The 17,293-nt window shown below is 43.2% G+C and overlaps 1 protein-coding gene across 3 annotated transcripts in view; it reads left to right on the top strand.

The window, feature by feature from the left end:
• The window catches only part of atxn1a (ataxin 1a), a 55,199-nt gene extending 39,124 nt beyond the window's left edge, over positions 1-16,075 (top strand). For all 3 annotated transcript variants that reach the window (XM_062409277.1, XM_062409275.1, XM_062409278.1), the window contains 2 exons: positions 4,427-6,807; positions 8,851-16,075. In XM_062409277.1, the coding sequence (XP_062265261.1) occupies positions 4,945-6,807; positions 8,851-9,420 (2,433 nt within the window). In that variant the 5' untranslated portion in view covers positions 4,427-4,944 and the 3' untranslated portion in view covers positions 9,421-16,075. The remainder of the gene's footprint in view (positions 1-4,426; positions 6,808-8,850) is intronic.
• The last annotated feature ends 1,218 nt before the right edge of the window (positions 16,076-17,293 follow it).

Here is a 17,293-nt window from a genome sequence, read left to right as displayed (position 1 = left end):
CTTACTCCCCCAGTCACCCTCGCAACCTCAGGGTTGTCGAGGGGTGAGAAAAATGCAAGTCATGCAAAGCTGCCTAAGTCTGTTTACTGAAAAGCACAGTCTCTTTTTCCCCACAGTCATTTGTTTCTCTCCATCTCTGTCTATCTTTGTCTGTGTAACTCTTAACCACACTCTCTCTTTCTTTTTCTTTCTCTTTTTTTGCTTCCCCTTTTCTTCATCACCCCTCCCTTTTCTGTTGTACTACTTTCCAACTCTTTGACTCCATCTGTCAATGGCAGATCCTCCACTACTATCTCACTATCTCACCATAGTCTTGTGTGTGTGTGTGTGTGTGTGTGTGTTGTGTACGTGCATGCGTACATGAACGTGTGTGTGTGTGTGTGTGTGTGTGTGTGTGTGTGTGTGTGTGTGTGTGTGTGTGTGTGTGTGTGTGTCCGGTGTGTGTATGTGTGTTTGTTGTTGTTTGTTGTGTGTAATCACTAGTGGAGGGTGTCGGTGAATAAAGTGGCAGCCTTGTCAGAGTTCCCAGTCTGGCAAGTGGCCCTGTAATGCGCATTCACACACATGCACACACACACTGGACACACACACGTACGCACATTTATTAAAAAAAACTAAACAAAAAAAAAAAAAACACAGGGTCAAATACCTTGTACTTAAAAAAGGGAAGAGAGAAGTAGAGAGAAACAGAGAAGTATAAGCCTGCAGCAACTATGTTTTCCACTCACACTATATTTAGCAGTGAGATAACACATCACGTTGGACTTATCCCTTTGATCATGATTATGATTATGACTGGGCAATCACACACACACACACACACACACACACACACACACACACTCACACACAAACTCAGATGGAACACCAACCACACCAAGGCAATTTCCTGTATGTGAAAATATACAAGGCAATAAAAAGAATTCTGATTCTGATTCTGATTCTGAACAGACATACTGTAGCCTGTGCACACATTTTTTATATTGATACAGCATTTAAACAACTGCTTGTGCAGCCAAAGAATAATGTGTGTGCAAATTGTATGCAGAACTATATTCTGAACTGACTTTAATAAGTAAGATAAAAAATGGGAAATCAGCACAATAGCTGTGCACAATTGACATATACTGTGAAGGCAAACACACCATTATCAACATCACAGACACACATTGTTGTTAGTACAAAAATTATTATTCTTGTTTTTAATTTATGTTCAATTATACACATTCAGTTATGATAGATAAGCTGATTCGTATAGGCATAATATAATTTCCTGAGTTTTGATTTGGAATTTTCTGATTTGTTGTTACATTGATATTTTGTAAGTAAAAGCATAACATACAAATAAGCCCACTTCACTGCATATTGTTTATCTTATTTTCTATGTATTTTTTAAAGCTGCACAAATTAATAAATTACAATAGATGATCTTTTAAGCATGGAAAAATGAAGGCGACATGTACACACATCCACTGTTTTGACCGTAGAAGGACAATAGTATAGTGCATGAGTGAATGATTCAGGTTACTGGCTCACACATTGAGCTTTTTCACTATGTCACTAGTGCCCCAGAGAGAGAGCGAGAGAGAGAGAGCGGGGGGTAGAAAGATAGAGTGTGCATGTGTGTGTGGGACTCAAAGCACATGGAGGACAGGCGGCTTGGGTTACAGGTCATCTGATATACAGTACACGCACACACACGCACGCTCACTTGCGCACACATACACACACCCATAGACATTGAAAACTCAGCAAGATTCAGGTGGCATGGCTTTTCAGTGAATGTGTGTTTGAGTGTCAGTTTCAGTAAAGCACTAAGCTCTTTTTGCAATGTAGGTCAATTGAGCCTCTCCCTCACTCTCCCTCAATCTCCCTCGCTCTCCCCCATGCGTCTCCCGCCTCTCCCTCCTCTACCTCTCTTCATCCCTCTCTCAAATCCCTAAATGCTATACTTAAGTTTAGTAATTTTTCCCTTTTTAGTTTAGTCTTTTTCTTTACTTTACTTTTTTAACTCCAGCTTCTCCCTTCATCCCAACTTCTTTCTTCCTGCTTTTTATTTTACCATCACAAACGTTAACATAAAGTTAAAGAGAACGACCCATATGTGAAAATTAAGTTTTTTGTGTGTGTGTATGCGTTGCTCATCCTCCAATCCTGTATATTAGTTAGGTCCTGCATTTTATTTTTGTATATGCTATCCTTACCTCAATTATTCTATTATTCAGTGGTCTTATTCTTCATTCTCTCATTTTATCTCACAGGGTTTTATTTCCTTCTTATTAGGGCCCGAGCACTGAAATCGGTGTGAGGCCCTATTGAATTCTTATGGATTTTTATTATTATTATTATTATTATTATTATTATTTCCCTTTGGGGGGCTTTTTCAGGGTCTAGTTTTCCATTACTTTTCTCCAACAATTTTTTTATTAGTTGTATTTCTTCTTTTAATGCAAAGAATGCAGAAATGCAAATGCATCTCTGTATGCCACTTTTAGCTTGAATTCATATATAATAGGTTTTAGGCTATAGATAAAGTCGATTATTATTATTAGTAGTATCAGTATCCTTATTGATTATATTATATTATGTCAGTTCTATTTCCTATTGTGTAGAAGTCAGCTTTAATGCAAGGGGTCAAGTTTTCTGAAGCTGCAGTGCAACCCCACACTAATTGCACATGCTGAATGTAGCAGCAGTTTAACATATACCATTACATATTGCATGCCATTTCTGCAATTTTCAGGCACCTTTTATTTTTTTTCACACTTCAGAGTCAGCTGTCAGAAGTGACTGTTCCATTCTGACATCGCTGAAGATAGAAGTGGTCACAGCGACGTGAAAAGATCTGTGGCTGCATGTACAGACTCTGCCCGTGTTTGGTGTGGCAGCTGATATGAAATGGCTCTGAGACACAACATTCCTCTTATCTCAAAGTTTTAATTCGCGGAGGACGTCGGGGAATAGAAAGATATTGGTCTTGTCTTATTCCCTTATTGTCTACATTGTGTGATCGAGCAGGAGAGACAGGAGCATCACAGTGAATGAGGAAGGTTACAGCAGAAAGACGAGATGAAGATTAATGTGAAAAGATGCCAGGAGAGGAGAAGCAAAGACATTGAGAGACAGACGATTAGGAACATTAAACCATTAGATGGAAGTAGGATAATGTGTAATGGAGTGGTAAAGCAGGAGATGTGGGCAGGCTGAGGCAGGAGAGGAGGTAGAGCGACAGAGAGAATCTCAGTGCTAAAAGTTCACCGAGCAACTGTACCTCTCACTTTTGAGTGTGTGTGTGTGTGTGTGTGTGTGTGTGTGTGTGTTCAATACTATGAAACAAAATGTGAGTGTGTGCGTGTGGGTGCCCCTCCTCTGTGTTTGAATGGGAATTTGCATGTGTTTACTCCTGCGTCTGTCTCATAGTAGATCTGCAACACATGTTAAATCACAGGAATCTTCAGCATCAGGAAAAGAGTGTGTGTGGTGTGTGTGTGGTGTGTGTGTGGTGTGTAGTATGTGGGTGTGTGTGTGGGTGTGTGTGTGTGTGTTTGTCTTGAAATGACTGTACATTATGTATGAGTTTGACACCAAGCTTTCCAGCTTTTGCAGCAGGGGGTCTTTCCTAACAGATGGCATATATGAAGACACACACACTCACACACAAACACTAGTCTGCTATTGGAGAGCCAAGTACTGCAGGATTGGGAAACCTCTTCGAGTTCTTTAGATTATAATTACTACGGGTCCAGGCTCCTGCAATTCTATCATACCAGGTTGAATTATATAGATTTTTATTCTTCTGATCTGAAAGTGTGTGGTCTCACAAAACCCTCACTAGCCTAACATGGTCTCACTTACTGTTAAGGGAACAAAAATTACATCAACTATCCACCTGGTGGTGCTACAACTACTTTTAACTATGTTCTTTATCTCCCACAGAGCTGTCAAGTTTTCAAAAAGGGTCTAGTTTTGGGCGATCTTTGATTTAAATGTAGCTATTATCTGTGTGTAGATCTCCAATCACAAGCAGATTTCTTTAACAGCTCTTTGTTGAATTTACCGAATTTCTTCTCATTATGTCGGCTTGTGGCTTCTTAGTCATCCTTCATAAAACTCTAGGTTGTTTCATGCTGAGCTCCTGAGTTTGTTGATGGCATTGTTCTGTTGGCTCGTGGCCTGTTTGTCAACCTTGATGGATAGAAACATATTTCTAAACAGTTTCTCCTCTTAGGGCCTTGTTATTGTGCTCCTGAGTCTGGTGGTGCAGAGCATCATTTTGTCTTGTTTTTCTCATTTTCATGTCTCATTTTAGAAACATGTATTTTTCTCCATCTCTCATGCCTCAAAATAACTTTGCACTTAAAAGTTTTTAGTTTCCCTATCAAGATTGAATTTTGAACTTATTTACTTTTGTCTTTCTCTTCCACAGGTTTGAGCTGCGTGTGGGCAGGCTTGCTTTTGCAAGGAAATGATTCCGCATGAAGTGCGACGCACTCGGCCCCCTGTCGTCCTCGGCGGCAGCAGCAGGTGTGATGTCGTAGTATTCTCCCCCACCACACTGAGCTCACCCCTCAGACGCTAAAGACCCCTGGACCGAACAGACCGTTGTACCCCTCCCCTCTTAACCATCCCTCCATATCTTCTTCTCCATCTTTAATCCTTCTTCACCTGCTCCTAAGGGGCTGGATTTTCTTTGTTATCAAGAAAAGACCTGATAATCAACGGCCTCGGCTGAGCTGTATAGAGACAGAAAAAGAAACAAGATTAGAAAGGTTATTTTTATAGCTAATTAAAGTGAGACAGAACATCCAAAGTGAGAAAAAGAGAAAGTAAAGTCAAATAGAAAGTCAGAAATTGGGGAAAAACAAAGAAGAAAGAGGAAAGCTAAAAAGTCTCAAAGTTGAGGAAGGATAACGTAAGTACAGTTTAGGGACGAGAGGCGAAATCATGAAGTCCAACCATGAACGCAGTAATGAATGTCTGCCCCCAAAGAAGAGGGAGATCCCCTCATGCACTTTACCATCTGAAACCCGTTCGATCACCATGCCACCTGCCAGTGACAGTCAGCGCTCAGAGAACATGGCCTGGCTTGCCAGTGTGGCTGGGAATGAGAGCGGTGTGGGTGGGCACCGTAGCACCAGTCATTCTGATGGGCACCATTATAAATCGCTCTCCTCCACATCAGACTCTTCAACCTCCTCTTCGTCACTGAGGCTGGTCTCATCTCTTCCCACAATCTATACATCACCCATGTCACAATCTACAGTTGGCGGAACGGTCCATTACACCCAACTGCCTCACAATCTGCAGTTCATAACGTCACCTTACACTACCCCGTACGCTGGCTACATCTCCCCTCAACTGCTCCCACCTCCTCCTCCACCTCCCCCCCTCTCCTTGTTGTCGTCCTCCTCCTCTATGGCCGCACAGAGACCCTCACACACAGAGACAGCCTCTGCTCCTTCGCAGGCCTCCAAGCATGACCAGCACAGAGCGTCCTCTGGGCGGACCTCCATGCCACCGCCTTCTACAGAACCCCCCCATCACCATACTCACATGTCCACTTCCCTACGGACTGTCCCGTCAACTCATCACCAAGGAGGCGTTCACCTCTCTCACCAGTCGCTGCACCACCATCATACTTTGGGTCATGGAATGTCCCAGGTTTTGGTGCAGTACATGGATGGATCCAACAGGAATGAGGACGGTGGCTCTAGACACAGAGACCTCCACAATGGAGAGCTGGAAAGGGGCCGGCGGTTTGGAGCATCCCCTGAGTTCAGCCTCTCCAAGTCGGGGAACAAATCACGGGAGGTCAATTCTTCTTTGACCTCTTATGAGGCCCACCAGCTGGTTCTGCCATCTGAATACCCTACCCATGATCCCTCAGGGCTGAGAACCTCTGTTATGCTAATGCACAACAGCCATGGAGACCACCAGCTGGTACCACCTAGAGCCAGCCCTGATAAGATGACAAATTGTTCCCCCGCACACTTCGAGAGAGGTGGCATCATCCTGGGCAAGCCAGTCAATCGCACATCATCATCCTCCTCCAATACCACCTCCTCGTTCACGTTTCCAGCACCATTGAGTGTAGACAGTCTGAAAGCGGCTGTACGCACACTCTCCCCCCAGACTGTTATCCAGACCACTCACAGTGCCACAGAGGCACTTTCAATGGGGCTCCCCTCCAGCAGTATCTACCCCCCTTCACCTATCATCGGTTACATCGCAGGGGGCAGCGGAAGCCAGCATACGTCAATCAGCTACCACACCAGCCTACAGCAACACTTACTCATTCCTGGTGCCCAACCAGTCATAATCCCAGTTAGTGGCGGTGGAGTCACCACATTGGAACCTGTAACCTCCCACATGACATCGTCCACCCAAGCTTCTTTTCCCAGCGCAATCCCACACACGTACATTGCTGCCAGCGCTCCCAAAGAAGAGACTCTTGTAACCTCCAGTGGCTCGTACCACCAGGTCTCTTCCGGTGCAGTGGTCCCAGCCCAGCTTCATCTCCCCGTTGTTTCCACGCCACCAGGTTTGGTTGTTCCTACTCCTCCTCCCCCTTCCAATACAGTGGCGCCTCCCTCACTCCCCCCGTATTTCATCAAGGGCTCCATCATCCAGCTGGCCGACGGGGAGCTGAAGCGCGTGGAGGATCTGAAGACAGAGGACTTCATCCAGAGTGCCGAGATCAGCAATGAACTGAAGATCGACTCGTCCACGGTGGAGCGCATTGAAGGCAGCCACGCCTCACCCAACGTAGCTGTGGTTCAGTTCTCTGTTGGTGAGCACCGTGCACAGGTAAGTCAAAAATAGCAACCTCTGTTAAACCCTGTTTGGATCACACAACACATGAGGACCCATCACCATGACTAATGCTTACACTTTTAGTTGATTAATAGAGCAAGCAATTGCCCAGGTTTAGCCCCTCAGTAAAACGAGGCTGATAGTGAATGGAATTGTTCTGCAATTATCTTATCCTCCCATGGCCATGTTACGATATAAAATCATAACTTACCAAATCATCTTCTCGTGGTTGTCAACTCACTGGGTGTAGTATTCAGTCAAGTGACTGAGAGTCAATTCCTCACTGAGTCTCATTCCCCTCTCAAAATCTTTTCCTCTCACAGTATTTTTCAGGCTAAAGTAAAGACAATTCGTTTTCCTGCAGGTCAAACACGCAAAGGGCTGACTAACTCTCAAAGATTCACGATACACAGACTGGGAAACACTAGCCTAGTTATTTGGAGTCAATATACACCCATAATGCAGCATTCTAATTACATGGACGCTCTTAGAGGGAATGTGTGAAAGGGTAATTATCTCATGCTAAAATATATGATTTTCAAACCTGATTTCCAGAGGTAAGAGATAAATTATTTTAGTTGTTATACTACGTTTTATCTACAGAAACAATGAAGATGTACTGTGTTAACTACTTTTAATTTCTTTATTTTATTTTAATTGTTTCAAAGAGCCTGGATAGATGCAACTGACTGACTCCATGCTTTATGCTAAGACAATTTGCTGCTAGGTATAGTTTCATATTTACAGTAACCAGCTTAGTCATAAGGTCGACCTCTAACAGGGAGCTCTGAGTGGGATTTCATCACCGCTTGTGTTATTAATGTTGTATGAGAAGAGATGAGATGCTTCCATATTAATGACTCCATTATTTTCAATCTCACGGGACTCTGCTACTCCCTCTGTGATTAAGTTCAATTTAATAGTACGACAGTCACGTAACAAACATGCTCTGATATTGAGATGCTCCAGAAGTTCAAAGAATTATGTGTCGAAAGCTTCTCATCAGGTTTTCTATTAAGTATTTATTCACTGGGAACGTGATATACGCTCAATATTTATTCATAGACCGATCACTCTTTTATATCTCGGGTAATCTCCTAGTATCTATCTTATATTTCTACATTTCTTTTTTCTGGTTTTCTGGCACTCAGTCACACACACACATCCTTCTCGCTGTCTTGGAGGGTGAACGTTAAAGCCAGTTAATCTATTTCATCTGTCCATGCACTGACTCGTCCGCCCACACAGCACATCTCGAACCATCTTTCCCGCCCCCGGCTGCTCTTTGATACTATACCCCACAAAAGCTGACCATCTTTCAAAGACATATCCTTCTCTCTTGTGCACCCTCTGTGGCTTCTCATACTGTTTTCTTACCTTCTCATTCTATCTACATTGTTTCAGATCTTTGCTCCTTTCATAATTTCTTCCTTCTCAGGTTTATTTTCTCCTTCGCATTTACCCATTAATTCTCAAAGCACCCTTGGCTTCTCTCTGTCATCATTTCGTTTTTCCGTACACACAAATGATAGTGAAGCATTCAATGCTCTGACATTACCTTATGTTGGATGTCCTTAAAAATATCAGGCTTAATTTCTGTGTTGATATTGTTTAACATGTTGTCCCTTTGGTCGATAAGACTATCTATTGCCAAAGAGTTCTAGCTATAGATAAAACTTTCTTGCTGAAATAAAGAACCGTATCTCCTAAAATGTCTTTCAAATGGCTTTAGTAAACTAAACTAAAGTTAACCCTGACAACATAATCCAGGAATACATTTTCAGACTTTGGAGCCACTAAAGCTATTATACTGTTTTAGTATTCTGGAAGAGACCCAGATGGAGCTAACGCCCAGGCAACACTGGATGTGTGAGCTTTGCATGTGTTTAAAAGCATTCTAGCATTTCTGTTAACTGAATCCATTAATTTGTGTTTTTATGTTATTATTGCAGGATCAAAAGATGCCTCGCATTTAGTTGAGTACATAGACCAATTTTTTAAAGCAATGAAATAAAGTAGTCTTTCCCTCTCCTTCAGGTAAGCGTGGAGGTCTTGGTGGAGTATCCCTTCTTCGTCTTCGGCCAGGGGTGGTCTTCGTGCTGCCCGGACCGGACCACCCAGCTTCTGGAGCTGCCTTGCACCAAGCTTTCTGTGGGCGACGTTTGTATTTCCCTTACCCTCAAGAACGTGAGGAACGGATCTCTGAAGAAGACTCAGCCCCTGGAGCTTGCCACCGAGGCCTCTGTCCCAGCCTCAAGCCACGGGCACCTCAAACCTCCAAGAGTTGTCTATGATGCTCCCCAGATCTTTAGGCGCAACGAGCGGGAGAACGGCATCAGCCAGCGGGGAAGCGGTGGAAGTGGGAACGGGAGCGGAGGAGGCAGTAATGTGGAAAACGGGGATGGAATGTTTGGGGAACGTGGGTCAGTTTCTAAAGGTCATGCTGCCAGCATCCCAAAAGCCGGCAGGAAGCGGAGGTGGTCTGCCCCTGAAGGTCGAAAAGTGGAGAGAACAGAAGAGGAGCCACCTTTGACCCTGCCCAAACCTTCCTTCATCCCTCATGAGATGAAAATAAGCATCGAGGGAAGGTCGAATATTGGCAAGTGAAGGCTAACCGGACTGTTAATAACCCCTGGGATTCGGGGAAAAACAATTATAAAAGGACTCTACAAAGAAAAAAACATGAATGCCCACATCAATGTTTCATGTCTTGGTTTTAAAGTTTTGTTTTATTTTTATTTTTCTCTTGAATACTGTACTGTAGAGGTAAATTTACCCTACATGGTATCACCCTACATGAAGTCCATGTAGTCTATAACACATTTATACAGGTGGATTTCCTATCACACAAGCAATCAGTGCCGTTTTGGTGGTTTTCATGAGATGACTTATGGTGAGAGATTTGTGAAGTGTGCTAAATGTTGATCGGTGTCTGTGTGGCACAAGGGAGCGATGCAGGAGGATTCTGCTCGGCTGCACTTTACACATTATGTCAATTTCAAATTGAATTTGTGCACAGTCAGCTTCTCGACAGTCTCTGAGCACTGCTCGTGAGGCTTCCCAGACGGAAACACGTTCCCACCATCTCCTGCCTCTCCTGGTGATTTCACACTGGACCACAGGAGAGATATAACATCAGATGATCCTGAGCATGATACATTTTAACCATTTTTCATTTGCTTAATCTGAGTGGAACTGAGTGTTTGATTCAGACTGTGTCTCAATTCAGGGGCTGCCTCCTTCTTATGACATGGAGGTGGTCTATGTTGCCCACGTAGACCTTAAAGGAGTCTTTGTCTCCCCGGGATGGGAGGATGCATTTGTAGTAGCCATCTAGTCGCGCTGCTGAAAAGCGATCGGTCCTCAGAAGCAGCCTCCAAAGGAAGCGGCCCCTAAATTGAGACCCAGCTCCTGTGTCACCGTCATGTGAAAGACCTGATCAGTGATGTCATCAAGAAGAGCCAGTGTGCCACACAACAGAGAGGGAACACCTACTCTGTTCAGTTTGACGACGGTGGAGTCTTCACCTTCATCTTTAGCGTTTTTGCTTTTTTCACTCAGACCCTCTCGTCTTCTATCTCTGCAGTTACTTGTTGTCATCGATTGTCAGGAACCTTAATCAGGGGTCTGTTAGTCTTAGATCTAAAATGTTTGGGTTAATGTATCAAATGTGCAAGGCCCTAATGTAATACAAGTGCAAACCCACCAGGTTGAACTGAGGGAAAGTGAAGAGGAAGACCTGCACACAGTCCTAATTGTGTTTTGATGAATTACTTTATATTTTTTTAAGCAGAAAAGGCTGTGTGACAGGAACCTGAGAGAATCCGCATGTCAGGTCTGAGAGGGTCAGGATGTTTCAAAGCATTTAACACACCTGTCACACTCGCCATACGGCCGACAAATCTTACTCGTCTCTTTATTTACACAGTACTGTACGTTTTTAGATTGTTTTTGTCGTTGTTATTTAGACAAGGGTAGAAAGTAGCAAACAGCACTTTGGAAGGGTGAAGCTTTAGGAAAAGTGAAGGGGTCGCTTGGTAACGTGGGAGCGAATGTGCCATGGGATTACAAAAAGGAATGACAGGTGCTGGAGGAAATTCCAGTCAGGAGATGGTTTGAGGAAACTTGAAGGTGGAGTTAGAAATAACGATGGGGTTTTTTGAGCATGTGCGCCATTGTATTAGGAATGTGTTTTGAACGTTGAGATTGGGGCGTAAAAAAGATTTAAAAAGGAAAGAGCCTTCGAAGTATCCCAGTGATGCTCTGTACCAGACTGAGAGCAACGACTAGAAGCTCACGCCACAGAATTTTTGAAGGGTGTCATATATTTGCAATGTATGTGCGTATGCTAGAGTGTGCATGATGCTGGTCTGTGTCTGTCCATACACACACACACACATGCGAACACAAACACAGAACATCTCTCAAACTTTATGACCTACAATATTTCTTTATTTGTTGTGAAGCAGTTGCTGATTTTGTCCCTACTGCCAAAACACTAGTGGACTCATATTGAATGAGTTCACACTGCAAACAGTACAGATGGAAAGGAAGTGTTTGTGTTCATGTGTGAGTGTCTGTATGAGTATATGTATACTGTGTATAGGAAGAGGACATACTCATTTGATATATAGACAATACTAAATGTCCAGTGTTTCTACTTGGAGTCTTTTACTTAAGAGAATATTGCGATTTGCACATCCGGAGGAGGGAGTTCGGTGGAGACGTGATTTAATGTTGTTGTTGTTTTGACGGCCCTGTCCTGAGAGGAGCCCTAGACCGTGCAACACACTGGAGGAGACGAGGGTTTTTATGTTTTGTTCCTCAACAGGCACTTATCACATATTCGAGGAAAAGAGTTTCTGCATCAGTTAAGGTCAAATTACTTTGGAGTTTTTAGGTGTAACGCAGATTTTTAACACGTGCCTGCCTACTGAGTTTGTTTGAAGATGAAGTGACGAAATGTGTCGCGACGAGACTCTCGCTCTGCTGTGGACGCCGACGTGTCCGGGATGGAGGGACGGCGGTTCAGCTGAAATCGTGTTTTGCTAAGATGTAGCAGTTACCTCAACAGATGTGCTTGCTGGGTTGACCCAACGTTCATTGCTCTGTAAGCAACTGATTGAATGTTATTACCGGCTCTTTCTTCTTCATATTAAAAAGTTTTAAAGTGCAATGAGAAGTTTGTACAGCGGAGTGTAATATAAATCATGTTTTGATGGAAAGGAAAGTGGCGTAATGGACACTTTTAAATACGGTGGATACAAGATCACCAATAAGTAGGGCACTGGCCCTAGCTGAAATCTGATTGGCCCCTGAGGTGCCCCTGTCCTGTTTCTTTAAATAAACTAGTCATTTACTTACATTAAATATGACAGTTTAAGAATTTTACTTTCTAAACTTTTTTGAAGTAAACAATGTGCCTGAACAAGGAACAATTTTCAAAATATATTAAATAATGTGTGGCTTTGCTCAAAGCTATAGAGCTCACAGTAAACAAGAAGTGACTTAAATGGTTGTTGGATATAGAATCGGCCCCTCTGTGTAAACCGTGGCCCTCAATCTGTAAAAATCCTTGATTCTTTACGTTCTGATCACATGTATTGTATAAATATTTCCTCTTGCTGCATGTGATAGTTCACTATGATCGTGCACTGCTGCCATGTTATCAAGCACAGGTTGCCCCAACATTTAGGGATGTGGAGAAGTTCCTGCAGGCATATCTGTTGAGTTTCCTTCTCGCCCTCTGTATTAGGACCTGGTTCATTAGTGTCATTGATTAACCTCTCAAGAAGTGGATCAGTCGTATTTTCATCCCATTGACATAACACTGAGCAGGAGGCTAGGTGACTGTGAGGGGCAGCACTGTTCCAGGTGGTGGGGGGGTTTACCAGGCTGATGGTGGGATCGACTCAGATGGATGAGAGATGGAAGTGGAGGTGGATGGTGAGTGAATGAGATTTGAAAATGCTTTTTTTTTAAATAATAAACGAGGTTTGTCCGATTACCACCGCCACAGTAGTGCATTTTCATCTCTTCCTTTTCCTATTGACACATCACAATCATTAGCGGTAGCAGTTGTAGTGCGCGCGTTCATGTTTTGCAATGTGTGTGTGTGTGGCTGTGTTTTTTTTTTTTATGTACGTACTTGTCCTTTTTTTCCTTCGTCCACCGTTTCCTCCCAATGAATGAAAAAGCAAACATACAAACTCACCTGTCAACCACTCGATCCAAACTTTCACAGTCGGTCAGGTAAAAACAATAAGAAGACATTTTGAGCCAAATCCAAGTGATGCTGTGGTTGCTTTGGCTACTTAAGAAAGCAATAGTATTCAGGCACTCTCCTCATGTGTGTGTGAGAGGAACACACCCACACGCACCAATCCTCTGCAATAAACAACAACAATAACCATCAAGTATCACAACAGAAAGTGAAAACACCTGAAACCACTCATTTTAGTTTTCCCCCTCGAGTTCTTTAACTATTGCAGTTGCAACACCAGTTGCTAGTTTTTCAGGGAAGTGTCTCATATATGCAGTAAGTCAACACAACCCCCAGAACCTCCAGTGTCCCGGCTGCTCAGAGTCCTCAACACAGCAGGGGATCCCGCGCACCTGAAGGAACCGGTCCACATTCCGACCTCGGCCCAGGCGCCGCTGCCACGACTCCCGTGGTGACCTCGTTAACCTTGTTTCAGGTACCCAGTCATAGCCAGCCAGCCTCTCAAGCACCTCCTCCTGAGGCGAAGCAATCGAATAACCCTCAACAACCGATAGCTACCTGTCAGTGTGGCCTGCACTGCTTGACCCCCCCCCCCCCACCCCCACCCCGCTCATAACGTCAGATTTTTGATATTCTGTCTCCCTTTCACTGCTCAGCTCATACAGGTCATTGTGTTTATACTTCAGCGGAAATGCATGCCTGATGCGTCGGAGCGGGAACGTCACCTCGTAGCAACAGCTCCCGGGGGGTTTGTTGTGGTTTTTAGTTTTTCGTCAAAATGATCCCGAGTAGAACCTTTCGATTCCCCCGACATGTACCATGATGTGCAATACTTCGATTTTATTGTTTTCCCCCCTTTGCTGTGCCAAGTGTATGTAGCATAGATCTACTCCAGTGTCTCGTCGTGTTAATGGCTTGTGTATTTTGCTGTGTGCTGATGTGTGTGTGCGCGTCGCATCTGTAAAACAAATCGGGATGTTTGTGAACAGAAACTAATGGAGAGTTTGTCCGTTCTTCTATTTCCCTGTTGTCATTGCAGCCTTCCTAAATACGAGTGGGCGAGAAACCATGTTAGTGTGTGTGTCTGCGCCATGAGTCGTGTGTAGTATGCGTACTGACGTACACCTGGTGTTCAGATGTGTATGAGTGTGTGTGCGTGTGTAACTGTGCGATCACAAACCCTTACCCTCGATGGTTCGTGGTAAGACACAGAAAAAAAATAACTCATCGCTGGTGAGGACCACTTTTTTTTGGTAAGAAAAAAAGAGTAAAAAGAAAAAATAATAAAAAAAATAAATAAATAACTACCAACCAACAGAGATGCACATGTAAGTAGATGTAAAAGACTTGATAATGTTTCAGCACTTTCTAATCCTAGGATGGGCTTGGTCTAACCCCTCTGTCTCAGACCGATACCTTCCCCTAGGGGTAACATTCAACAGACAGAGAGAATGAGAGCGGGGGGAAAGGGGGAGAATAACGTTGAAAAAAAGAGAGTGACAGAGAGAGAGAGAGAGAGAGAGAGAGAGATGGCTCAGTTTAAGTTTTTTGCACATCACCTTGCCGTAACCTTGTGTTTATCTGTCTGTGCTCCATCTCACTTGGCGCCCGGCGCGTTCTTGGGTCCAACGGGCCGAGGTGTTAGGTGATCCCTTGGTTCTTTTCTTTTAAGGAAAACCTTTTTCTCATGGAATGCATCCCTTCTTTTTGTTCGTAGTCTTCCGCCCCGTGCCGACCAGGCTGTGCCGTTAATTAGTGGTTTTGTTCCCATTTGGGGTTTCAATTTTTGGCGGATTTCTCTGTCAGGAGCTCGGCGCAGCTTGGTCCGGTGGCGAGGTGTGAAAACGCAGCGTTCAAAACTTTTGCTTTATTTTATTTTAAATTGTTTTTGCATTATCCTTGGTGCAGGAGCTTTTTTGTGTTTTTGGTCTCCTTGTAGCACTCACTATAATGTCAGGGGACTTAAAACTACATGTAGAGAATGTGTCATTGTTGAGTTTTTATGACAAGCTTTCTCATTGGAGGAACACTGCTAATGTCTTTTTTTTTTTTAATTGGCTTATTCTTGCACAACTTGACAAATAAAATGAATGTTGGTGTGTGAGCTTTGGACTTTTTCGATCAGAAAAAAAAGGCATGTGTGCTCCTTGATGTTTCTACTTTCATTTTGCAAAAAAAGGACGTGTTCTTGGCACTTTGTCGTGTTTTAAAAGTGAACAGAATTCAATCAGGATTCCTTTTTTTAATTTGTATTCTTTGTTTTTCTCTTTAATTTTGTACGTCTCGTCGATGTCCATAGCGCTGGATAACCAACTCAGGCAGAAAGAAAAAAAAAACTTGTAGAGGCCCACGTAACAGTTTAGTTTCACCCCGATCAATTTACAAAGTGGGCTGTTTGATATGGGTTATAAGATATGTACATTTATGACATATGATTTGATATAATTAACAAATGTCATTATTGACAGTTAACTATGAATTATTATTATTATGATATTATGTGTATAAAGCTGGAGAAGGCTCGGTCGTCTCTTCAGTGTACTGAACGTCTGCCTCTCTCTGCAAGGCAACAAACTCTTCAGCGGGGGGGACTGGCCGCACATGACCTCTGACCCTGCCAACTGCCACGGAGGGGGTGGAGCTTATCCTTCAAGTTTGGCCTCAGTTGACTCCTCCCCCCTGTTTCTGATCACGCGGTCCCCCGCGGCCGGCGACCAGTCTGTTGAAATGTGTCTCTGCTCACGTGTTGCACCGAGAAGTGAACTGACACTTTGTGGCCCTTTGAGACGGTGGCAGAGAACATCAGCACAGACCTGCACGGACACGGTCTGGCCGCCAGGGGGCAGCAGCAGGTCCCAGCCAACTTGTTTGTACTACATTGTACTCACCAAGTCCTTGTGTCTCACCACCCCCCTTTTCCTCTATAGCAATGGAGAAACCCTGTTGGTGTATGTATTTGACATCTGTACAAATGCACCTCTTTGAAACAGAAAATGAAACCTTGACATATCTGGAATAAATGAGCAATTTGTGTCTTTATTTGACTCGTAACCCTATTTCTACATGGAAACCCTTCAAGCCACATCTGTCATTGAATCAGGATCTTTTTACTCAATTTGTTTCGCTGAACCTTAGCCCCCTCTAGTGCGTATAAGGCTGCATGCAGGGTGTCCAGGGGGTATTAAAAGTTGATATATCAATTTAGGGTAAATCAAAATTCAAGACTCTTTAGATGTGTAGCCGATGTTTTTTTCCTCTTATACCGTCAGGCCTCAGCCGACACGAGAGATCGTTATTGAATCTGGACATGAATTATCATGATAAATGTCACATCAGCTTTTTTTTAAAGTTTATAGGCAGATTTTTTCTCCTGAGTGAAGTCTATGACATTAAAGTAATTTTCCTATGTAGGAAAAGGACTCTCCGTCATTAGACTCCTTTTCCTTTGTTGAACCGTACTTGTAAAGGCAAAACTCTGCATTTAAACTTAAAGACAAAAATCTGCTATTAAAGGTGGGAGGTCAAGGTGTTCCAGTAGTAACTAACAAACCATCACTCTCCTCACTATCTTCCCAGTAGTCAGGTGAGAAGATTGATTAGACAGTGTCACTCTGAACCTCTCCTCACATTCAACCAGTTTGCTACAGGCCCTCGACCGACCCATATTCAGGTAATTTACCCAACTGTAAATTCCCTCCTGCTTCTGTTCTTTCACCATCATCATCATATTAGTTTGCTGATATGATGATGCAACATGCCTAGTAAGACGTATCCAAATATGATATTTTCCAACATTCTATGTTTAATTACACCTGATATTGATTGGTTCCTTCCAATCAAGAGAGCAAGACTAACCAGACCTGAGTCAGTCTATTCACTCATGCAGGAAGTCTTGTTTTAAACCTGTTGTGTTTGTCACTAATTGACAATTTGGAATTCTAAACATTGTCCAAGGGCTCTTTGATATATCAAGAATTATCATGATAAACGTCACATCAGCTTTTTTTTAAAGTTTATAGGCAGATTTTTGCTCCTGAGTGATGTCTATGTCATTAAAGTAATTTTCCTATGTAGGAAAGGACTCTATGTCATTACAATCCTTTTCCTTTGTTGAACTCTATTTTGTAAAGGCAAAATCTGCATTTAACCTTCAAGGCAAAAATCTGCTATTAAAGGTGGGAGGTCAAGGTGTTCCAGTAGTAACTAACAAACCATCACTCTCCTCACTATCTTCCCAGTAGTCAGGTGAGAAGATTG

Source organism: Platichthys flesus, chromosome 17 (genome assembly GCF_949316205.1).
Source record: "Platichthys flesus chromosome 17, fPlaFle2.1, whole genome shotgun sequence".
Taxonomy (NCBI): domain Eukaryota; kingdom Metazoa; phylum Chordata; class Actinopteri; order Pleuronectiformes; family Pleuronectidae; genus Platichthys; species Platichthys flesus.
This window is presented reverse-complemented; position numbering and strand designations above follow the sequence as displayed.